Source organism: Colletotrichum fructicola, assembly GCF_000319635.2.
Source record: "Colletotrichum fructicola Nara gc5 chromosome Unknown KSG_Nara_v1_contig02, whole genome shotgun sequence".
Lineage (NCBI taxonomy): Eukaryota > Fungi > Ascomycota > Sordariomycetes > Glomerellales > Glomerellaceae > Colletotrichum > Colletotrichum fructicola.
In genome coordinates, this window is record NW_027094052.1 from 4857094 (window position 1) to 4874929 (window position 17836).

Sequence of the window (17836 nt, forward strand, 5' to 3'; positions counted from 1 at the left end):
TGCTAAGTTTTGATGAGAGCTCGCCATGCCAGCTGCATAGTAGCGCCTCATTCATAATAGCATAAAGCTTTAGCAACGTGGGCTAATCTTGAAGAATCTGCTGATCGGGTCATGCGGTGCACAACTTAAGCAGCGAGCACAAGTCGCTCTGTTGGTTTTCTTTTCGCCAATAACGATGCTAGGGAGAATGCTTGGGCTATTTATTTCGTAAATAACAGAGCAACCTGGGTGGTAGGTAGTGTTCAAACACACATTACATCGATCAACAAGTGCTAACCGATCGGCGTTTGCTTGTTTACGGCTGTATATGATCATCCGAGCTTGACAGCAGTCAGCGTCGCGCATTCATGACCAACGGCCTGGCAAGCTTCGTCCGTGGTAGCGGATTCCGCCGGCATCATCACATGACCAACTCATAATTACCGTTGATGTATTTTTGTTTGCTTTGTCTCAACACGTATCCATGCACCCGCGTGTTTGTCTCAGTCAAATCTGTATTATAGAGGGGCGGCGACTCGGAAAAGCAAGCAAGATCAGCGGGCTGAACCGACGCCCACGATGAAAATGGCCAGACGAAGAAAACGTTGCGAGCTGGAATCCACATATATTCCAGTATGTGTTCAGATCTTTTTGGATGTTGCTGCTAAGAAGACTTTTCGTGGGTCGACGGCCTTTCTGCAGCAGTCCTTCCATCTAGTAGTCATGCCATGTCTTGCCGAGCAAAGATGCTCAAGAGATTACCGTGGGGAAGGACCGTAAAAGTCGACGATCTGAATGGAAGAAAGCAGTCAAGCAGAAATTCGAGTATATCTTATAGAATCCCTCGAGGTGCGGATGGCTCACTGAAGGTGCGTCGGTGAGCAAGTGCTGCCTCACTCCTTCCACTCTTTCACACCGAGCGACGGTCTCAGACCCTCTTACACTCATTCACCTCTCTCACCCCACCAAGTCGACCTCTTTTTGTCCACCCTTCCAACACACAACATCAATAATCGGATTTGGAGACTTTTTTTTTCTTCTTTGTTGGAGGTATTATTTTGATTTCTTTGGGCGACTTGGGCGACTTGGGCGGCTTGCGAGATGCATCCTTTCAAAATTTTGTTTTGTTTCGCCCTCTCGCTGCTCCTTCCATACTCGAATGCCCTCCACATCACCAACCAGACCATCGACAAATTTCTTCTCGATGAGTACGACTACGTCGTTGTTGGTGGCGGCCTCTCCGGACTCGTGGTCGCGAACCGGCTCAGTGAGAATTCCGATGGTATTTACCCCTTTGCCAACTATGGCTCATCACACTGACCAGATACAGCGACTGTCCTCGTAATCGAGGCCGGCGACCTGTGAGTATTCCATTCTTAGACTGTTTCATCGCTTTATTGTGAAAACAAGCTAACAATTCACCAGTGACCGCCGCGAGGGTCGGGTCATCATCCCGGGATACATTGGACGTACACCCCCTTCCGGCTATGGTCAAGATGTCCTCACCGCGCCCCAGACCTTCTTGGACGGGAGGACTCGAGACATTAACCAAGGCAAAGTCGTCGGTGGCGGATCGGTCGTGAATGGAATGTGCTGGACCAGAGGCGCCGCTGCCGACTTCGACGCCTGGGAGGAGCTCGGCAACGACGGTTGGGGATGGGATGGCCTGTTGCCATACTTCAAGAAGGTATGAAATCCTTGAACTGAGGCGGCGCCATGATTCTGACGTACGACTTAGGTTGAGAGGTACACGACCAACGTTGGTCAAGTTATTCGTGACGAGTTCAACATCAAGCCCAACATGTCTTTCCACGGAACGAACGGCCCCATCAACGTGGCGTACCCGGAGCATATCTACAACACATCCAGTAAATACTCCCAGGTTTGACATGATTTGAAGCTAATCGGAAACAGGCAGTGTTCTCCAAGGTCTTGCCGAGGTCGGTATCCATACATCCAACGACGTCAACTCGGGTGACCCGACCGGCGCTATGATCGTCGCCTCGAGCATGTCCCCCACAAACCAGACGAGATCCGATGCGAGAACTGGCTACTTCGACACAGCCAACGCGCGCTCCAACTTTCACGTTGTCACTGGCCACATGGCCACGCGGCTGATCGTAGGGTTGCCCGGTTCCCTGACCAACCAGGAAAGCCGCCGGATTATCGGCGTCGAGGTAAGTCGTTGTCATGAGTTACACATTGGCCTTACGAGTTCTGACCGTATAAGCTCTCATCTGGTCCGTCGGATATCAACAGAACCGTCACTGCGAACAAAGAAGTCGTTCTAGCTGCCGGGGCCATCCAGTCGCCGGTTCTTCTTCAAGTCTCCGGTATTGGTCCTCGTCGAGTTTTGGAATCCTTGAATATTTCCACGCAGATCGATCTGCCCGGAGTTGGAAACAATTTTCAAGACCACCCCATGGCTAGATTCCCATATGATTGTGAGCAACCAGGAACCCGCCTAATTTCTGCTTCGATCTAACATGTTTTAAGATTCCAATGCATCTGTTTTCACTTCTAATGATCTCAACGGCGACACACTCGAAGATGCGCTGGACCAGTTCTTGGCCAACAAGACGGGCAAGTCATGCCCTTCCCCATAACGACGTGAAGCTAACCATCTCAGGTCCCTTGACAACACCTCTGATCAACACCGTCGCCTTCCCAGCGCTCAAGCATCACGCCGATGGATGGAGAACCCTTCTAGCCCATTCAAAGAACCAATCCTTCGACTTCCTCCCCCTTGACACTCCTTCCGCTGTGGTAGCCGGCTACGCAAAGCAGAAGGCGTTACTACTAAACCACCTGGCCCGCGAAGACGTCGGTGCATACGAACTCCTCGCCGCATCGTGGGGTCAGATCTCTATCGCAAACCAGAAGCCTCTGTCTCGCGGCACTGTCCGGCCATCCTCGTCCTCCGTCTACGACGCCCCCGTAGTTGACCCTCGCTACTGCGCGGACCCTCTAGACTGCAAAATCATCAGACTCGGTCTCCAGCTCACGCAGAAGCTGATGGCCACAGACGCCATGAGGCCGCTCCTTCCAGTAGTCGACGCCAAGTACAACTCTACCGACGAGCGAGAGCTCATGACGGCGCTGAAGCCGCTGGTGGGCACTGAGTATCACCCTAGCGGCACGACGAGCATGTTGCCGAAGAACCTTGGCGGTGTTGTGGATTCTGAGTTGATGGTGTACGGGACCTGCAACCTTCGTGTTGTGGACGCCGGTATCATGCCGATGATCCCAGGCGGACATATCCAGGCAGCGGTGTACGCCGTGGCGGAGAAGGCGGCGGATATCATCAAGGGCGCTGCAGATGAAGCGTCGTGCCCGATGGGACAGCCCCAGTGGCCTGTCGGACAAGGTCCTGTCGGCGGTGACGGACAGTCTGCCTGATTATCAGACGAATCATGGATAGACAGTGAACATCTCACTTAATTGCTTGTAGTATTATAATAATACCCATCCAGCCAGAAAGGCTGACTTAGCATCTTACAAAAAGCTGATGAACCAGACTTGTTTTTCTGTTCATCGTCACCATCACCGTGCCCATCATGATGCCTTCAGCGTTGCCCCTTTCTCCAGCTCATCGTATATGCCTCACAACATGACCGCCACTTCACGCCACTCGCATCAGGGGAAGCACAAACAACCCCATCACCCACCAACTCCACATCACAAAAGACAGCCGATCCGCCTCTGGCCCTTTGCAGCACCATATCCTCGCCGCCAAAAGGGCCCCGGAAAGCCACACCCACCCGGCCACGAGGACCTGCACGATGCCCCAAAACGCAGGACAAACGAGCGACCAGAACAGGATGCCCACGCAGATGCCGAACCTCGTGAACGCGTCCCCGAGGATCACGGGAAAGGTGTGCCTGCCGCGCGCCTTGTCGCCCTCGTAGTCCTTCAGGTCCTGGACCTGGATCGTCGTGCCCACGACGAGGCCCAGCATCCCGAGCCACGCGTACGCGCCCGGGAGGATCTCGGCCATGCCTACGTCTGCGATGAGGATCTTGAGCGCCGCGACGCCGTAGACGGGGTACGCGAGCCCGTTGACGAGCTGGCGGATGAGGAAGTGCTCGTCGGCGCCGCCGAGGTCGTTGTAGTAGGAGCTCGCGCAGATGCAGGCCAGCGTCTCGGAGCCGACGCCGAGGCGGAAGCTGAGGGCGAGGGTGAGGGGCACAGCGGCGAGGAGGAGGTGTCTGGCTTGGGCGGCGGAGGTGCGGCCGGCAGGGATGGGACGCCAGGGCTTGTTGAGCTTGTCCTCGAGCACGCCGGCCGGGTCGCGCTGGTTGGAGACGGAGAGGATGAGGATGTTGAGCCAGAGCCAGAGGAGGAGGGCGGGCAGCTTTGAGAGGATGGTTGGGAAGGATGTTGGGTGGGAGGTTAGAGGAGGCCCGGGGAGGGATGTGAGGATGCCCAGGGCGGAGAGGGGGATGAGCATTGTTTTGATGTCATTTTTTGTGAAGAGGTAGAGGTTGTGGGTGTGGTAGCGGAGGGTGGTGAGGGCATGGTTGAGTTGTTGTAAGGGGAGCGTCAGGGGAGAAGAGAACTTGAAATGGTTGGTTGTCGATATCATCTTGATGTTTTGATGCTTTTTTTGATGCAATATTTCTGGCATCTGTTTTTCAGCGGTGGTGATGAAGAGTGAGGAGGGGATGAATACTATAGAACCACGAACAACAGCTAGGCACTCCAAGGCGAGGTTTTATACTCGTTTTGAACGCAACGAAACCTAGCACCGACAACTGTATCGTCGAACCTCATCGCGATGGCCGGATGCCGTCGTCGTGTCTCCGTATTCATTACTGCCAATCAAGAAACATCGCGGACATGTGTGTAGTTGCTCAGTTCGGAGACACCATTCTCGGCTCTTGAAGCATCTCGGAGACCCCGTCTGTGAAGAGAAATCACCGACACAAGCAATGTGGTTGACAGCGCTTCGATTTCAGCAGCTTGCACGACAGCCACACGTCAGCCCTTGCTCGGGGAGTTTTGATGTTCTCTCAGCGAAGCCATTGGCGTTCTTGCAGCAAGCTGAAGCCCTCAGCTGGCCATCGGTCTAGTTTGGCTCCACGCCGCTAGGCCGTCCGAGGAGGAATGCATCGCGGCGGTCTAGTCGGATCGGGAACTTGGCGGACCGTGATTGGTATCGAGGAATTCGACAGCTTCAAATAGTTTGGCGAGACACAATATGGGAGATTCCCATGCTTTTTTTGTGCAGCTTTTGTGATTGATCATATCTGCATCTCCGTGCGGCTATCTGCACCATCGGTATGTATGCCTTCGTGGCCAATTGTTCGTGATCGAGACACAATATGCGAACCACATGGTTGTATTTCGGTCCTAAATGATGTTTCGGCGTGGCCGTGGGAGAGCATATCTCCGTGTTCGATAAGCAAGAAGATTAGTGTTGAAGACGGCTACGAGACAGAGAAAATGTGACGAGACGTGCTACTGCTTGCTAGTTTCTTTCTCTCTGCATTTTCTTTAGGTGGCTTGTTCTGCCGCTGTGTCTGTGTCCCTCGCTGTCAAAGTCACAGCTTCCATCTTCTCAGTCTCTCTCCTGGCTGTTGCTTAGTCGCTTCCGAAGCACTCAAAGACCTGTGACGAAAGATTGCCGAACGTCGAAATCAAGGGTTGATGTTCGGGAATCGTCGACATTGTTCCGGTGACAGGATCAGAGGAGGCGTCGATGAGGAGAGCAATTTGATACATCCATCTACTTGATAGCCGTCTCCGGTCTCGCGCGTGTCGCGGGCAGTGTTACCGATATCAAAAATATCAAACTCCCACCAGGCTCGCATCTCTGGTCACTTCGTCCGGCCCTTGAATGGGCCATTTCAAAGCCTTCTCTGTCCCCGAGAATGGTCAGAAACCCACCGTCTTGGCAAAAGACCGTCTTCGATAGAATGTCCGGAGGACCAGATCGTTTGATGAGAAATCAGTGGCATACCGAGCGGCATTCTTATGGCCACACCCATGCATTGCTCTCGAACTTATATTGGTTGCGCGACAAGGTCTGCCGGATTTCTTCTTGCGTGCTGAAGTAATTGAGCAGACTAGCCAGGTCGTAGTCATACTTCCGGCCGACACTTTGTCGCCATGTAGACACGACAGAATAGCCTCTTCTCCTTGGCTCATCTGAGAAAGACCAAAGCCTGGTTGATCTGTCTCTTGTGCAATGTCCATTCTCCGGCCAAACTAGCAGTTGAACCAATGTCAAAGGTGAGATCTCCGGCTCTGGATCTCAACGACAGCTCTTCATGACCCTCACCAATCAGTGTACAATTGGAAAGACAAGCTAGAGTTCTACCTCGGCTATCATAAGCGTCTTCGACATTCGAACAATTGCAACACACCGGAGACTTTGATTGCGCAAAACTTGCTCCTCATAGAGAGAAGAGAAAGGTCATGATGACCCAAGGACGCAAAGTCAACGCACTTGATATGAGGATTTCTAGTTTCCAGGACTGGCTGAGACCAGAAACACTTGAGCCTGGTTCAACCTGACAACGCACTGGCAACGGTGTGAGCAACATTGTGAACCGAGAAACGGTGCAAGCATACAAGGAAAGGACAGTTGATAAGGGGTGAGGGCAAACATCTCTGTCGTTGGAGACGTATGTGTTGGTTGTAAGTGGCTCGGAGTGGATATGGAAGCTGGGATGACACGTCCGCAACTCTCAACAACACATGTCATTGATGGTACAGCTTCGTCCAATGATGCCAAGAAGATGCAGTGCGCAAGCGGTCGACGCGTGGTCTAAGAGGGGGAATTCGATAGAATATGCTTCATGCAACGAGGCGAAAGTTCGTAGTGTAGCTCAGCCATGATGATGTGCCGATACAGTTGGTTGAGGTTGAGGGATGGTGGAAAGAGCATCAATGCTCAGGGGGTGATTGCGTGGACACGGCAGGCAGCAAATGGAAATATCAAATGCTGATTTCCATGTGATGATTTCTTGGCAACGGAGCACTTGCTCACAAGGCCCCGTATTCGCAGTTGAACACTGCCCACTTGGCAAATTGAGTGTCGAAAACCGAGACAAACATCGGACGGGGCTCGAGGGAGGGAGATTCGCAACCTTGGAAGCGAATTTGAGATTCGCCTCCCAGCCTGATGACCAGGCGAGCAGGAAACAATGCTGATCAAAGAAAGAGCTGGACCGCCGATGAATGGATGGACTTGTCTCAACCGTCTTTTTTCGCTCGTTGGATGGCAAAAAATGACGACGGCGGGTGGTAGCGAAGGGAAAGTACGTACCGGGTCGCTGCACTTCACAGCGGTTTTAGAGGCAGAGCGGGTGGGGCGCGCCAGAAAACACATGGGGGTGTGTCAGTGCAGTGACAGCTGCCGAGAGGACTCCAGGGACTAAGGGACCACTGAGGGGTTCAAGCGGTGGCCGGAGCTCTGCACTAGCACCTACCTTACCTTACTCTTTAACTAGCAGTGGAGGTCCACGGGTGAGAGGAGGAGCAACAAGGTAAAATGGAATGCGCCGGTCGCAGGTGGCTGTGCACGCCCCAGAAGCCAGGAACCCCCACCATCAAACACAACGGACACCGCTGCAGCTTCACAGCTGTTGTATGCCACGGCTGGAGGTGACTGAGGGACACTGATTGGAATGGCAGAGGGGGGCAAAAGGGGTCGTCGATGTCGTCCCGTTTTACTCCATGTTAGTCGGTGGTGGCACAAGAGCTAAAATGCCAGTGTGGATTGTGTGCACTGGACCGGGGACCGAGACTGGGAAGTGCCTGGAACACCACTGCCCAGCACACCCAATGACGTCGCCCGCCTCAGAGAGGCCTCTCGGGCACGTCCAGGGAATCGGGATCCAGACCACCTCAGACAGAGAGAGGGACAGTACCAACAGCAGCGAGTGACGAGAGTGGGTGACCTGCTGAGGTGGAGGCTGCCCCGGAGCTAAAGAAAGAAGCAGCACCAGCAGCAGCACCGACTTAAGCGCCATGCCATGCACGTAGTTTCAATCTCGTCCAATCCAACCGACTTTGCCATCACCACACCCCCAACCCAACCTTTAAACCTGCGAATCTCGTCACAACTCTCACGACTCGCCTCCTACCTACCGCCTACTCACTCTCGAAGCACCTTGTCGCTCGATCCTCCTTGGCGAATAGTCGTCGCGTCTGCTCCTCGTCACCTTTCTTGTCGCTTACTTGCACCTACTACCAGCCTGCAGCTACCTTTCCGACCAAATCCTCCCAGCATCACAAAAAGTCAACCCCAAACACCCCGCGCTTCCCCCCTCCTCAACCTAGCTACCCCTACGTCTTGATTTTTCACGCTTCTTCTTTGCGCCAGTCGCAATTTGAGACGCTGATCTGAGGCAGCCAAGTCTCCAAAAGTTCGCGCCTGTTCTGCGCATCACAAACATGGCTTCGGGACACAACGTACGGCACCGGGCGCGCAACATCAACTCGACAAGCTTAAAGCGTACTGACTGACCTTACGATTTAGGACCCCAAGCTCTTGTACGCCATCAATGGCGTCAAGGCCTACCACCTTGCCCACGGCAAGGAGGAGTCTCTGACTCCAGCCGGCCCCCAGACCCTCTCGCTGTTGATGGTCCCGACATCGTCGCCCTTCTCCGACACAAACGGAGAAACTCCAGCAGAGGACTTCTACCTACACCTGCACCTCCCTCCCGAACTCGACTTGCCTCTCCCCGCCACAACCCAGATCTACCACCAGCCGCCAACGAGCTACCTGATTCCAAGATGGGATATGGGCCCCGACAGCGGCGCATTCACTCGCATCGAGTTCCCCGACACTGGCAGCAGAAAGGGTCTTCAAGAAGATGTAGACACCTTCGAGACAATCCTCGCCCAGTGCACCGCCTTCCTCGAACGAGCGCCCCCGCCAAAGGGTTCCTCCGCCGCGAAGTCCGCGAAGGCTGTCGCCATACCCTCCGCAGCTTCTTCCGCAAAGGCGAGAGCAGCAGCTGACGACGGCCTCCCCGCCTACAATCCTGCCGACTATCAGCCCGGGCAAGCCTACGCTCAGGGAAGCCACAGCTCCCCTAATGGCGGCAGGATCGTGCTGATTGACGAGGAGGATGGCAGCGTCATCGGCGAGCTGGCGGAGAACTACCAAATCCAAGAGGAACTGGGCGTGAAGCCCGGCACAAAAGGTAAGTCGGGCGGCTACTCGGCCGACCTTGACTCACATGGCATGCCAGATCCCGTGGAGATCACCCTCCCCGCGAACCAGAGCCAGGCCATTACCGTCCAGCCTGTGTCGCAGGAGTATCGCGAGATGATCATGCACCCAGCTTACAAAAAGTCCTTCCTGGTCTCCAACGCCTCCAAGGCTTCCCGTCTGATCGTTACGTCGTCAGACATGGTCACCAAGGGTCTGCAAACAGGAGCCGATAGCTTCACCACAAAGACCAAGTCCAACGAGACGGCCATGACGTTCACACCGGCGGCGCACGACCGTATTCGTCGCATCAACCAGTTCACTACTACTGCGGCTGGCTTGTCAGCGACGACGGTTGGACAGATTGGTAAAGTTGCACAGAACCTGGGCGCTACCCTTGCTAGGAAGAAGGATGGCGGCGGAAGGGGGTATGACAAGGATGGTAACCCCATTGAGGGTTACAAGCCTGGGCTGCTTAACAGGAGCTTGATGGCATTCAACACCGTCGCCGACGGTATCGACCAAGCCGGACGCAACCTGCTGGTGGGCACTTCATCCAGTGTATCGCAAATGGTCGAGCATCGCTGGGGTGCCGAAGCCGGCCAGGTGTCGAGAAACATCGGCGGCGGTTTCAAGAATGTTGGCTTGGTCTACATCGATGTGACCGGCGTCTCTCGAAGAGCCATCCTGAAGAGCGTCGCTAAGGGTATGGTCGTCGGGAAGGTAAAGGGAGGCGGCCAGATCATTGTCGGGGGCGGAGACGGTGGTAACACTGTCGGACTGCTAGAAGATGGAAAGCCTCTTGCCCGCAGGGATGACGAGAGCGACACGACGAGCTTGTACACAGCGTATGAGGGGAACGGTAAGAAGGCCGCCGAAAAGGCGCGATGAGAGGAGCGAGACAATTCTGGACAACGATGATTGCAGAGCGAATGAAGAAGGTGTTTTTGGATGGCCACATATGGGCCGCCATGTTTGTATCGAAGACCCCGCACAAGGACCGGGCAACTCCGTATCTCTGCTTGTCGAATGCGAGAACGACATGAAAATAGGAAGGTAGCCACTTCAGTAATTAAGAACAGTTCTAGAAGACCGTTGGCGCCTTTGTTTCCATAGCCTTTGAACGCGGTTGGGATAGGCCTGGTTTAAGACCTGTCAGACGGCACCGAACGGGTCAGGGGTTCCACTTCAAGGCCGGGCACCGGAACCCGTCGACCGGGCCGCTTCCAGAGCGCGGGGCTTACCTCAGCTCGACGTAAGGACGTGGAACATCACGTGCACGTACCTAAAGAGGGCCCCGCAGGTCTCAGAGCGGGCAGGTCGTGGTCAGTGTCACTTTAGCCCGCTGCCAGTTAGTCGCGTCAAGTCAAGCCCCGTCGCGCTTTCCCCTGATGTCGATTCCATCAATGCCGCTACCGTGATATGGGAAGGGATCAGGCCCTCGAGCATGGAGCCTCCTTGACAGCCAGTGCGATTTCCGTTTTTGTGGCTCGGACGCTCCTTTCTTTTTTGCGAAAGGGGACACGGAAAGAGAGTTGACTGGTTCGTGCGACGAAAGGGGACTTTGCTTAATGCAGAAAACAACATAACAAGGTAATCTGCCAACCATCACATCACCTTACTTTTTTTCCGGCTGCGACGCCTTGCTTGCCCAACTGCCCCGCCTCCCATCCTCCCGCCCGAAGGAGCCGCCTTCGTTCGAATTGCTCTCTCCCGCCATCCTTCGCGCCCGCACCGACCCCGACGTGTAAATGTGTCGCTTCGAGCTGTTAGGCGCTTTCATCCTGCTTCTACGCGACTTTGGCGAAAAGTCAAAGTCCAAGAAGCAACCCACCCGCGAAATGTGCTGATGCCGTCTCTTTGGGCCCCTCCCAAGACCTCCCCTCGAACCCATGTCCACCTCCACCAACGTCGCCACGATTGTAACCGGACAACTCATGGCTAACACCTCGGTTTCCTGTGCAGACACGACAATCATAGCAACAGCAGCAGCATTGGCCTGGGCCTCGGCGCAAAGAAGCCATGCTCCACGAAATCCTCCTCGCCCTCTCCGGGCACCCCTCCCCTCTGCTCCGAACCGAAGCTTCAGACCCCGATGCGCTACCATCGCCCGCCATCTCACCACCGGAACGCGAGCTCCTAGCCACCGTCGCACACCTGAGTGACTTGCACGTCAAACTGCAGAGCTACACAGCGCCCATTGCCGCCGAGCATCCGTCAACGATATGCCGCGCCGTCGCGACAGCCGTGCAGTCTATCCACCTAGCTGCCTTCCAGCGCAAGGTGCTCGAGGTCGAGGAGACCATTCTGAGGAAAGATTCGAGTCTGGTGGGCGCGTACAATATTGTACCTTTGACGGCAGTCGTGGGCGAGTTTTCGGAGTGGACGCGGCGGATGGAATGGCTCTGGGAGATTGTGCAATTCATGCTGCGGAAGCAGCAAGGGCAGACATGTCGCGGCGCGCAGCTTATTGATCGGTTGCGGAGCGAGCTGCAGAGTGGTTACGTGGATATCGAGAGGGCGGCCATGAGTCTGGTCTCCGTGGCGGAGACGGCGTGGTTGAAGCAGGTTTCTGCTTGGATCCTCTACGGCCGGCTGCCTACCTTTGGCGGAGAGGATTTCTTCGTGCATAAGGCGGAGAGCGGCGATCACGTAGGTTAAGCCCGCTTGGTACGGAATGTGGTGACTAACGACGAGCAGGACTATGTCTCAGTGCCGACGTTGTTGCCGAACTTTGTCACGCCAAAGACTGCGTCTTCGATGGTCTTCATTGGGAGGTCATTAAACCATGTCCGTGTGAAGAGCAGCGTCGAGTCGGGCCTCCAGGGGCTAGACCACCTTTCGTCGCAACTGAAGGAGCTGTCCGCGTTGACATATCCGCTGAACACAGCGAGTTTCTCGCGGGCAATCACCGCCATTCGCCTCACGCTCTCACGTACAGTGCTACTGAAGTTATTGCCGCTCACGAAAGTCGTGGAGGCACTGCAAGTTTTGCGCGAGTTCTTTCTCTTGGGTCGGGGTGAATTCGCCATGGCCTTGACACACCAGGCTGACGAGAAGCTACGAAGCCGCTGGAAGAGGGCAGATAATCTCGCCTATGAAAAGCGCGAGGGTGTCGGCCAGTTTGCGGTCAAGGAAGGCGAGGTCGCAGCCGTGCTGGCCAAGACGTGGGGAGAGATGGGCTTGATGCAGGGGCAGCATGCGGACGAAGATGAGGGTCTCGAGATTGGGAGACAATTACTGCGCTTGAATCTGACCAAGTCCAAGCCTGCGGTGCCCCTCAAGCTTGAAGCCAGCACATCGCAACCAACAACGAAAACGTTGGCCACGACCCCTTTCCGCAATCTTCTGCTGTCTGTTCCCGTCATCCTGACGATGCAGATACCTTCACCGCTGGACATGTTTCTCACCTCATCCGATCTCCAGATCTACTCCACAATCAACTCCTACCTCCTCTCCATCCGCAGGGCACATATTCGCCTTACCGAGCTGTGGAAGATTACATCCTTACGCCGGCATCACCCGGCACCCCCTGGCCCCCCAGCCGGAAGCACGCGAGCAGGTCGATCAAAAGTGGTGCTTCTCCGCCAACGCTACACTACACGATCGAATGCGCTGCGCAGCGCCTGGGTCACTTGCAGCTCGGCCCTCTTCTTCCTTTCCGAGACGGAAGCATATTTGCAGACAGAAATCGTCGCAGGTCTATGGGAAGGCTTTCAAGAGTGGCTTACCTCGAGCGAAAAGAAGCCCGAAACCCAACCCAACTCCACGTTACCCTCGAAAGCACCCTCGGCAGCGGCTTCAGAGGATGAGGATGATGATATCTGGCTCGCGCAGAGCACGTCCAACCTCAACCTCGGCCCTAAAACACCTGAGCCGACTCCGACCCATGACCCCCAGTCCCTCGCGACAGCACACCGAGCGTATCTACGCGCACTCTCGACTCGTCTCCTGCTCACATTTCCCTCTTATACAGACCCTCTGTACAACTTGTTGACGCATACTGATCACCTCGTCGCGCTGACAACGCGTCTCCACGCCGTCTGGACCTCGATGGACCTGGAGGCCGACGCCGGAGTCGTAGATGCGTTCGTCGACCTCGAGATTGAGGAGAAGGACGTGCGTGCCGCGATACGGGATGTGGAAAAACACGTCAAGGATGGTATCCGCGAGGTCATAGCCTCTTTGAGGTCCCTCGAGGCGGACCCCGCCGCGTTTGCGGACGAGGAGGAAGGCGGTGAGGAGGGTGTCCTTAGGGAAGAGGGCGAGTACATTCCTCGGCGGGTCGGTGGCGTGGAGAGACTGCTCATGAAGCTTGACCTCGGGGGCTGGTTCGGGGACAAGAAGGACGAATTCTTCGTCTTTGGCGAGTACTGATGTCTCAAGTCTCGACTACTTCGTTTCTCTCCATTGGCATCCCGCGGGGGACACCACATGTGCGCCTTGCATTGCCACTGAATAGATAGCCGACCCTATCTGCGGGGAGTCTTACATGTCATCGAAAATGACATGATGGCGATATCACTGCAACACCCGAGTTTCCACAATGCACAAGCTTTGGTGCCAATCATTGCTCTGGGAAACGTCGCCCTGCCCAGAAACTCCGACCTGCAAAACACCATGCGAGGGGGCAGGGAAGGTGGGAATTGAAATCACACGTTGCAAAAGACATAAAGAGTGGGCGGAAGACAACGTGTTGGTAACGCGACGACACCGGCGGGACGGACCGGAGGACGTCATGGGTCACGCCAGGGCTCTCTGCTCTGGCACGCGGGGGTTGGTTTCCGTTGGGTGTTCCTCGGCTTGGCGATTTTCGGGCCCCTAAAAGGTTAGGCGCGTGGGTGCTGTTATTCCAGAAGCCTATGCAGACTTTTTGACAGAGACATGACCTACATCATCGGTAAGCGAGCACAGCATCTCATGATGGCGTTGGGCGGGGTGCATGGTGTTCATCGGGCTGGGTGGGGGTCTGGGGTGGTACGACACTGACGACCGCTCTCGTGTTCCAGACCGGCCGACTTTTAGTCTCGTCTACCTCACTCCACCAGCTTTTTTCCTGTTTCGTCACCGCCTTCGTGGACATGAGGAGCGACTGTTTGCATCCGTGGATTTCCATTATTCACTATCAAAGCGAAGCATAGGTAGAGACAGTATGGTGATTATGAAAAGATGTTTGCATGAGCAAAAGGCGTTTGCGCGCTTGGTGTTGTTTGTATTGTATCTCAGTCAAAAATACAGACGTGGATCATCATTAGTCTGCTTCATTCGTACAATTCCTGGTTCCCCTCCCTCATGATGGGGAATCCGCTCCAAATACTCCTCGACTCCTCGCCTGATGAATGAAAAGAGAAAGCTGAATCGTCGAGAGAAAAAATGACAATAGTTGTTGACACAAATGTATGTACAGATAAATGTGAAATATCCCTATGAAGAACGCCGTCCTACCATCGCGACGCGGCGATGCGATGCGCGGTGCCCTGAAAATGGTATCCTAGTCTCCTCCCATATCCTTTGGTCTGTGTCTGTATGTGCTGCGCTGTTGCGCGCTGGTCTGTAGCTGCTTTCATTGTAGCTGTGTCCCGGGTTTCCGTCTTCTGTTTTGTTCCGCTGCCAATAAAATTGATGTAGGTTTTTGGTAAAAGTGATGATTTGAGGTGTCGCTCATAATGGCTAGATGCTCGTGGCTGGAAATATGAAATATGAAATGTTTCTCTGCGACGGACGATGTTCGGAGCAGTGGAAATGGTCGTAAGCCGTCAATGTCGTCGCAGTGTAGATTTTGGTACCGATTGATGATGCAATTTTGACCGTGCCTCCCGTAGAGAAAAGAGACAGCAAAAGGGCACTAAAAGTGTGTTGGTGCTGAAGGTTCATCTCAGTAAGTTGAGATGGGGCGGTGTCGCAGGGGACTCGACTGATGGTCCGAGGTACGACGCTGGAAAATGTGCTGTACAAAGGACCTGGGGCCCTCGCTCACGGACTTGGACGTCAACGGGTTGCGGTGCGTCTTCTTGACTTGCCAGCGGTCCTTGATGCAGTCGTCGACAAGAGCCATGAGGCCGGTAGCAACAATGACATCGGCGACGTCGGTGACGGCCTCGATGACGCTGCGGTCGCTGATCCACATGTGGCACGGAGGCACCCAGCCGCCGGCGCTCTCGTCGTCGTAGACCTGGTTCGGGGCGCGGGTCTCGGGGACGATGTGGGCGACTGCGGCGTCGGCGGCCGTGTTGCCGTCCTTAACGAGGTGGAAGGAGACGACGCCGAGGTTCTTGTCGAGGACGCGCTTCCACTGGTACTTGTGACCCCACCACTGGAACTCGTAGCGCTTGTTGTTCTTGCCGCCGCAGCGAGAGACGTCGACGCGGGCGTAGTTTGAGAACTCGAGCTTCATGGTGTTTGTCGGCTCGGGGCGGGACTTTTGCTTCATGTCGAAGGAGGCGGAGCGCTGGAAGTAGGCGGAGGGGTCCTCGTCGCCACCGCGGGAGGAGGAGCTGGAGGCGGGGCGTTGCTGCTCCTTGCCTTTGAGCATGGAGCCGCCCGAGTTGGTGCGCGAGAGGGGTTTCCTGGTCGAGAGGGTCTTGAAGGCGCTGGAGAGGGATCGCTGAAGCGTGGGGCGCTCCTCGGTGGCGGGCTCGACGTACTTGCGCTTGGAGTTGCAGACCTCGCGACCAGACTCGCGACAGTACCGTCTCAGGGAGAACTCGCGCTTGCTGAGGTCGTACATGCGCAGGTGGAAGAGTTGCATGGTGAAAGGGCGGCGGCCCGGGGCGACGGTGTCGACTCGCAGGTTCATGTTGCCGTCCGGGGTGAACTCGTCGTGGCGGATTGACAACCTGTTCATGGAAGGGAAGAGCTTTGCAAAGTCCTGGGGGGTGGAGGGGCGGACGTCATCGACGACATCGCGGCAGTAGACGGGCAAAGGCGGGATCTCTTGGTGCTCCTCGAAGCTGTCCATGTCGATCTCGCGTTGGAGCTCGAGCTCATCCTCGTCCTCGGAAGCTATACTCGAGTCGAAAGTGTCGACGGTCGACCTCGGGTAGCTGCTTGTTGAAGGAGAAATGTCCTCCTCCTGGACGGGTTGAAACTTGCTCGAGACCTGCTTTGCTTCCCTGACTGATGCCTCGGTGCTCGCGTAGTCGTAGTAAGACGTGGGCGTTGTGCTTTGTGATTCATATGTCTCGAAGGAGTCGACCGAATCACTACTCCTCCTCGAGCCCCGACTACTCGTGGAGCTCTTGGAGCTGTATTTTCGATTTGACTGAGGCATTGTGGTGGAGGGGATGTGATGAGTTGATGGTGGAGGTTCGGAGGGATGGCAGTGAATGCCTTGTGCAGGTGGGTTGATCCGTCAAGGGAGGGAGGGAGGCTTCATATATCTCAAGGTGGATGAACTGGCGAAGTGGAGGAGAGGCGTGAAGTGTCGGTTGGTTGGTGAAGAATTAGGCAGTGATATGTTTGACTATGGCCAGGGTCCTGTTTCTGGATTCGGAGTCAGGTTGAGATGCTGGGGCGAGGGTGCGGTTGGATGAAGCAGGGGTGTGTGTAAGTGTGGGTGGTTTCGAGGCTGTATCCAGCGGATGGTTGACCGTGTTGGTTGGGGATGATTAAGAAGATGTATGCCAAAGGAGTTGTGAATATGATACAGCCGTGGGAATATAAGGCAGCCAGCAAAGTGAAGAAGGGAACGGGCAGCACACCAAAGAAGTAATTAGGTAGGTAGTGTGGGAGTGGTGATGGGTCGGAGGACAGCGGGTGGTGGACAGCAGCAGGTGGTGCTGGTCTTAACGGTGGGTGGGCAGCTTTCTGGCACGGGTCGCAGGGAAGAGGAGGACGGGGATCGGAGATGGTCGAGGTACCGCTGGCTGGGAGCGGTAACGACGGGCCTGAAGTGTCGCAGCAGTGCGACGGCGAAGAAGGACCAACTGCCTCACAGGGCCCTGACCTGGCACCTGGTTGTGGTGGCCCCCTGTCCCCTGCCCAAAAGATGGTTCTCACGTTTCTGTGCCTTGCTGCGACCACGCCGTCCACGAATAGGTGCTGCGACCTGCGACTGGACATGGCTGCGGTACGGTGCTGAGTCGGCGGCGGTGGGCAACAAACGGAGGGAGGTAGAGTACTTGGGTACTTACCTGCTGCTGGAGCGCAGTACGGATAATGTGCCTCAGCTGCGAATCCGAATGTCATCATACACGTACCCTCCCTGCTGCATAGGTAGCCTCTGCTGCTAAGGTCGTGCAGGATGAGATGGGACGGGGGGTCAACGGGATCCGAATGGCTGGATTTGCAGGGTGGGAGGGTGCTGCCCGAGTGAAAAGGTTCAACCTTCTCTCAGCGCGAGCCAGACGCAGCAGGCCAGTAGGAGCTCCAGGAGACGATGCCTGTTGGGGAATGTGGATGCGTGGGCGAGGCCGACACTCGTGGGCAAGCGACACTCGCTCATGAGGAAGAGTCACACTCAACGTTGAACGGCCAAGTCACCGCTGCCTTCCCTGGTGGAGGAAGTGACATGGCCCAAGAGGAAAGACTGGCCGGGCCACTTACCACGTCAACCCTCAGGAATCAAGAATCAAGACGTGTGAACTGCCTTGGGTTAGTAATAATGCAATGTGCGTGCCTAAGGTACGAACAGCTCATTGAGCATCTGCTGCGTCGGAAGGAGGAAAGAAAAAAAAATTAGGGAAAGAA

General features: G+C 55.4%; 5 protein-coding genes across 5 annotated transcripts; 3 read left to right on the forward strand and 2 right to left on the reverse strand.

Annotated features, from left to right (window-relative positions):
• Window positions 1–1080: 1080 nt before the first annotated feature.
• On the forward strand, window positions 1081–3378 carry xptC-7 (Dehydrogenase xptC; the record flags this gene model as incomplete). The annotated part of the gene is made up of 7 exons (XM_032033079.1): window positions 1081–1261; window positions 1310–1340; window positions 1405–1666; window positions 1718–1847; window positions 1894–2156; window positions 2210–2423; window positions 2609–3378. 7 exons carry the CDS (start codon window positions 1081–1083, stop codon window positions 3376–3378), a joined length of 1851 nt encoding a protein of 616 aa, XP_031887635.1.
• A 223-nt stretch (window positions 3379–3601) lies between these two features.
• On the reverse strand, window positions 3602–4564 carry CGGC5_v004101 (Fumagillin beta-trans-bergamotene synthase; the record flags this gene model as incomplete). Its single annotated transcript, XM_032033078.1, has 1 exon — window positions 3602–4564. One exon carries the CDS (start codon window positions 4562–4564, stop codon window positions 3602–3604), a length of 963 nt encoding a protein of 320 aa, XP_031887634.1.
• Window positions 4565–8382: 3818 nt separating this feature from the next.
• Spart (Spartin) lies at window positions 8383–10039 on the forward strand (the record flags this gene model as incomplete). The annotated part of the gene is made up of 3 exons (XM_032033077.1): window positions 8383–8400; window positions 8468–9140; window positions 9189–10039. The coding sequence occupies 3 exons, from the start codon at window positions 8383–8385 to the stop codon at window positions 10037–10039; spliced, it is 1542 nt and encodes a 513-aa protein (XP_031887633.1).
• Window positions 10040–11170: 1131 nt separating this feature from the next.
• TUBGCP4 (Gamma-tubulin complex component 4) lies at window positions 11171–13525 on the forward strand (the record flags this gene model as incomplete). The annotated part of the gene is made up of 2 exons (XM_032033076.1): window positions 11171–11800; window positions 11849–13525. The coding sequence occupies 2 exons, from the start codon at window positions 11171–11173 to the stop codon at window positions 13523–13525; spliced, it is 2307 nt and encodes a 768-aa protein (XP_031887632.1).
• A 1498-nt stretch (window positions 13526–15023) lies between these two features.
• Window positions 15024–16418, reverse strand: CGGC5_v004104 (uncharacterized protein; the record flags this gene model as incomplete). Its single annotated transcript, XM_032033075.1, has 1 exon — window positions 15024–16418. One exon carries the CDS (start codon window positions 16416–16418, stop codon window positions 15024–15026), a length of 1395 nt encoding a protein of 464 aa, XP_031887631.1.
• Between the last annotated feature and the right edge of the window lie 1418 nt (window positions 16419–17836).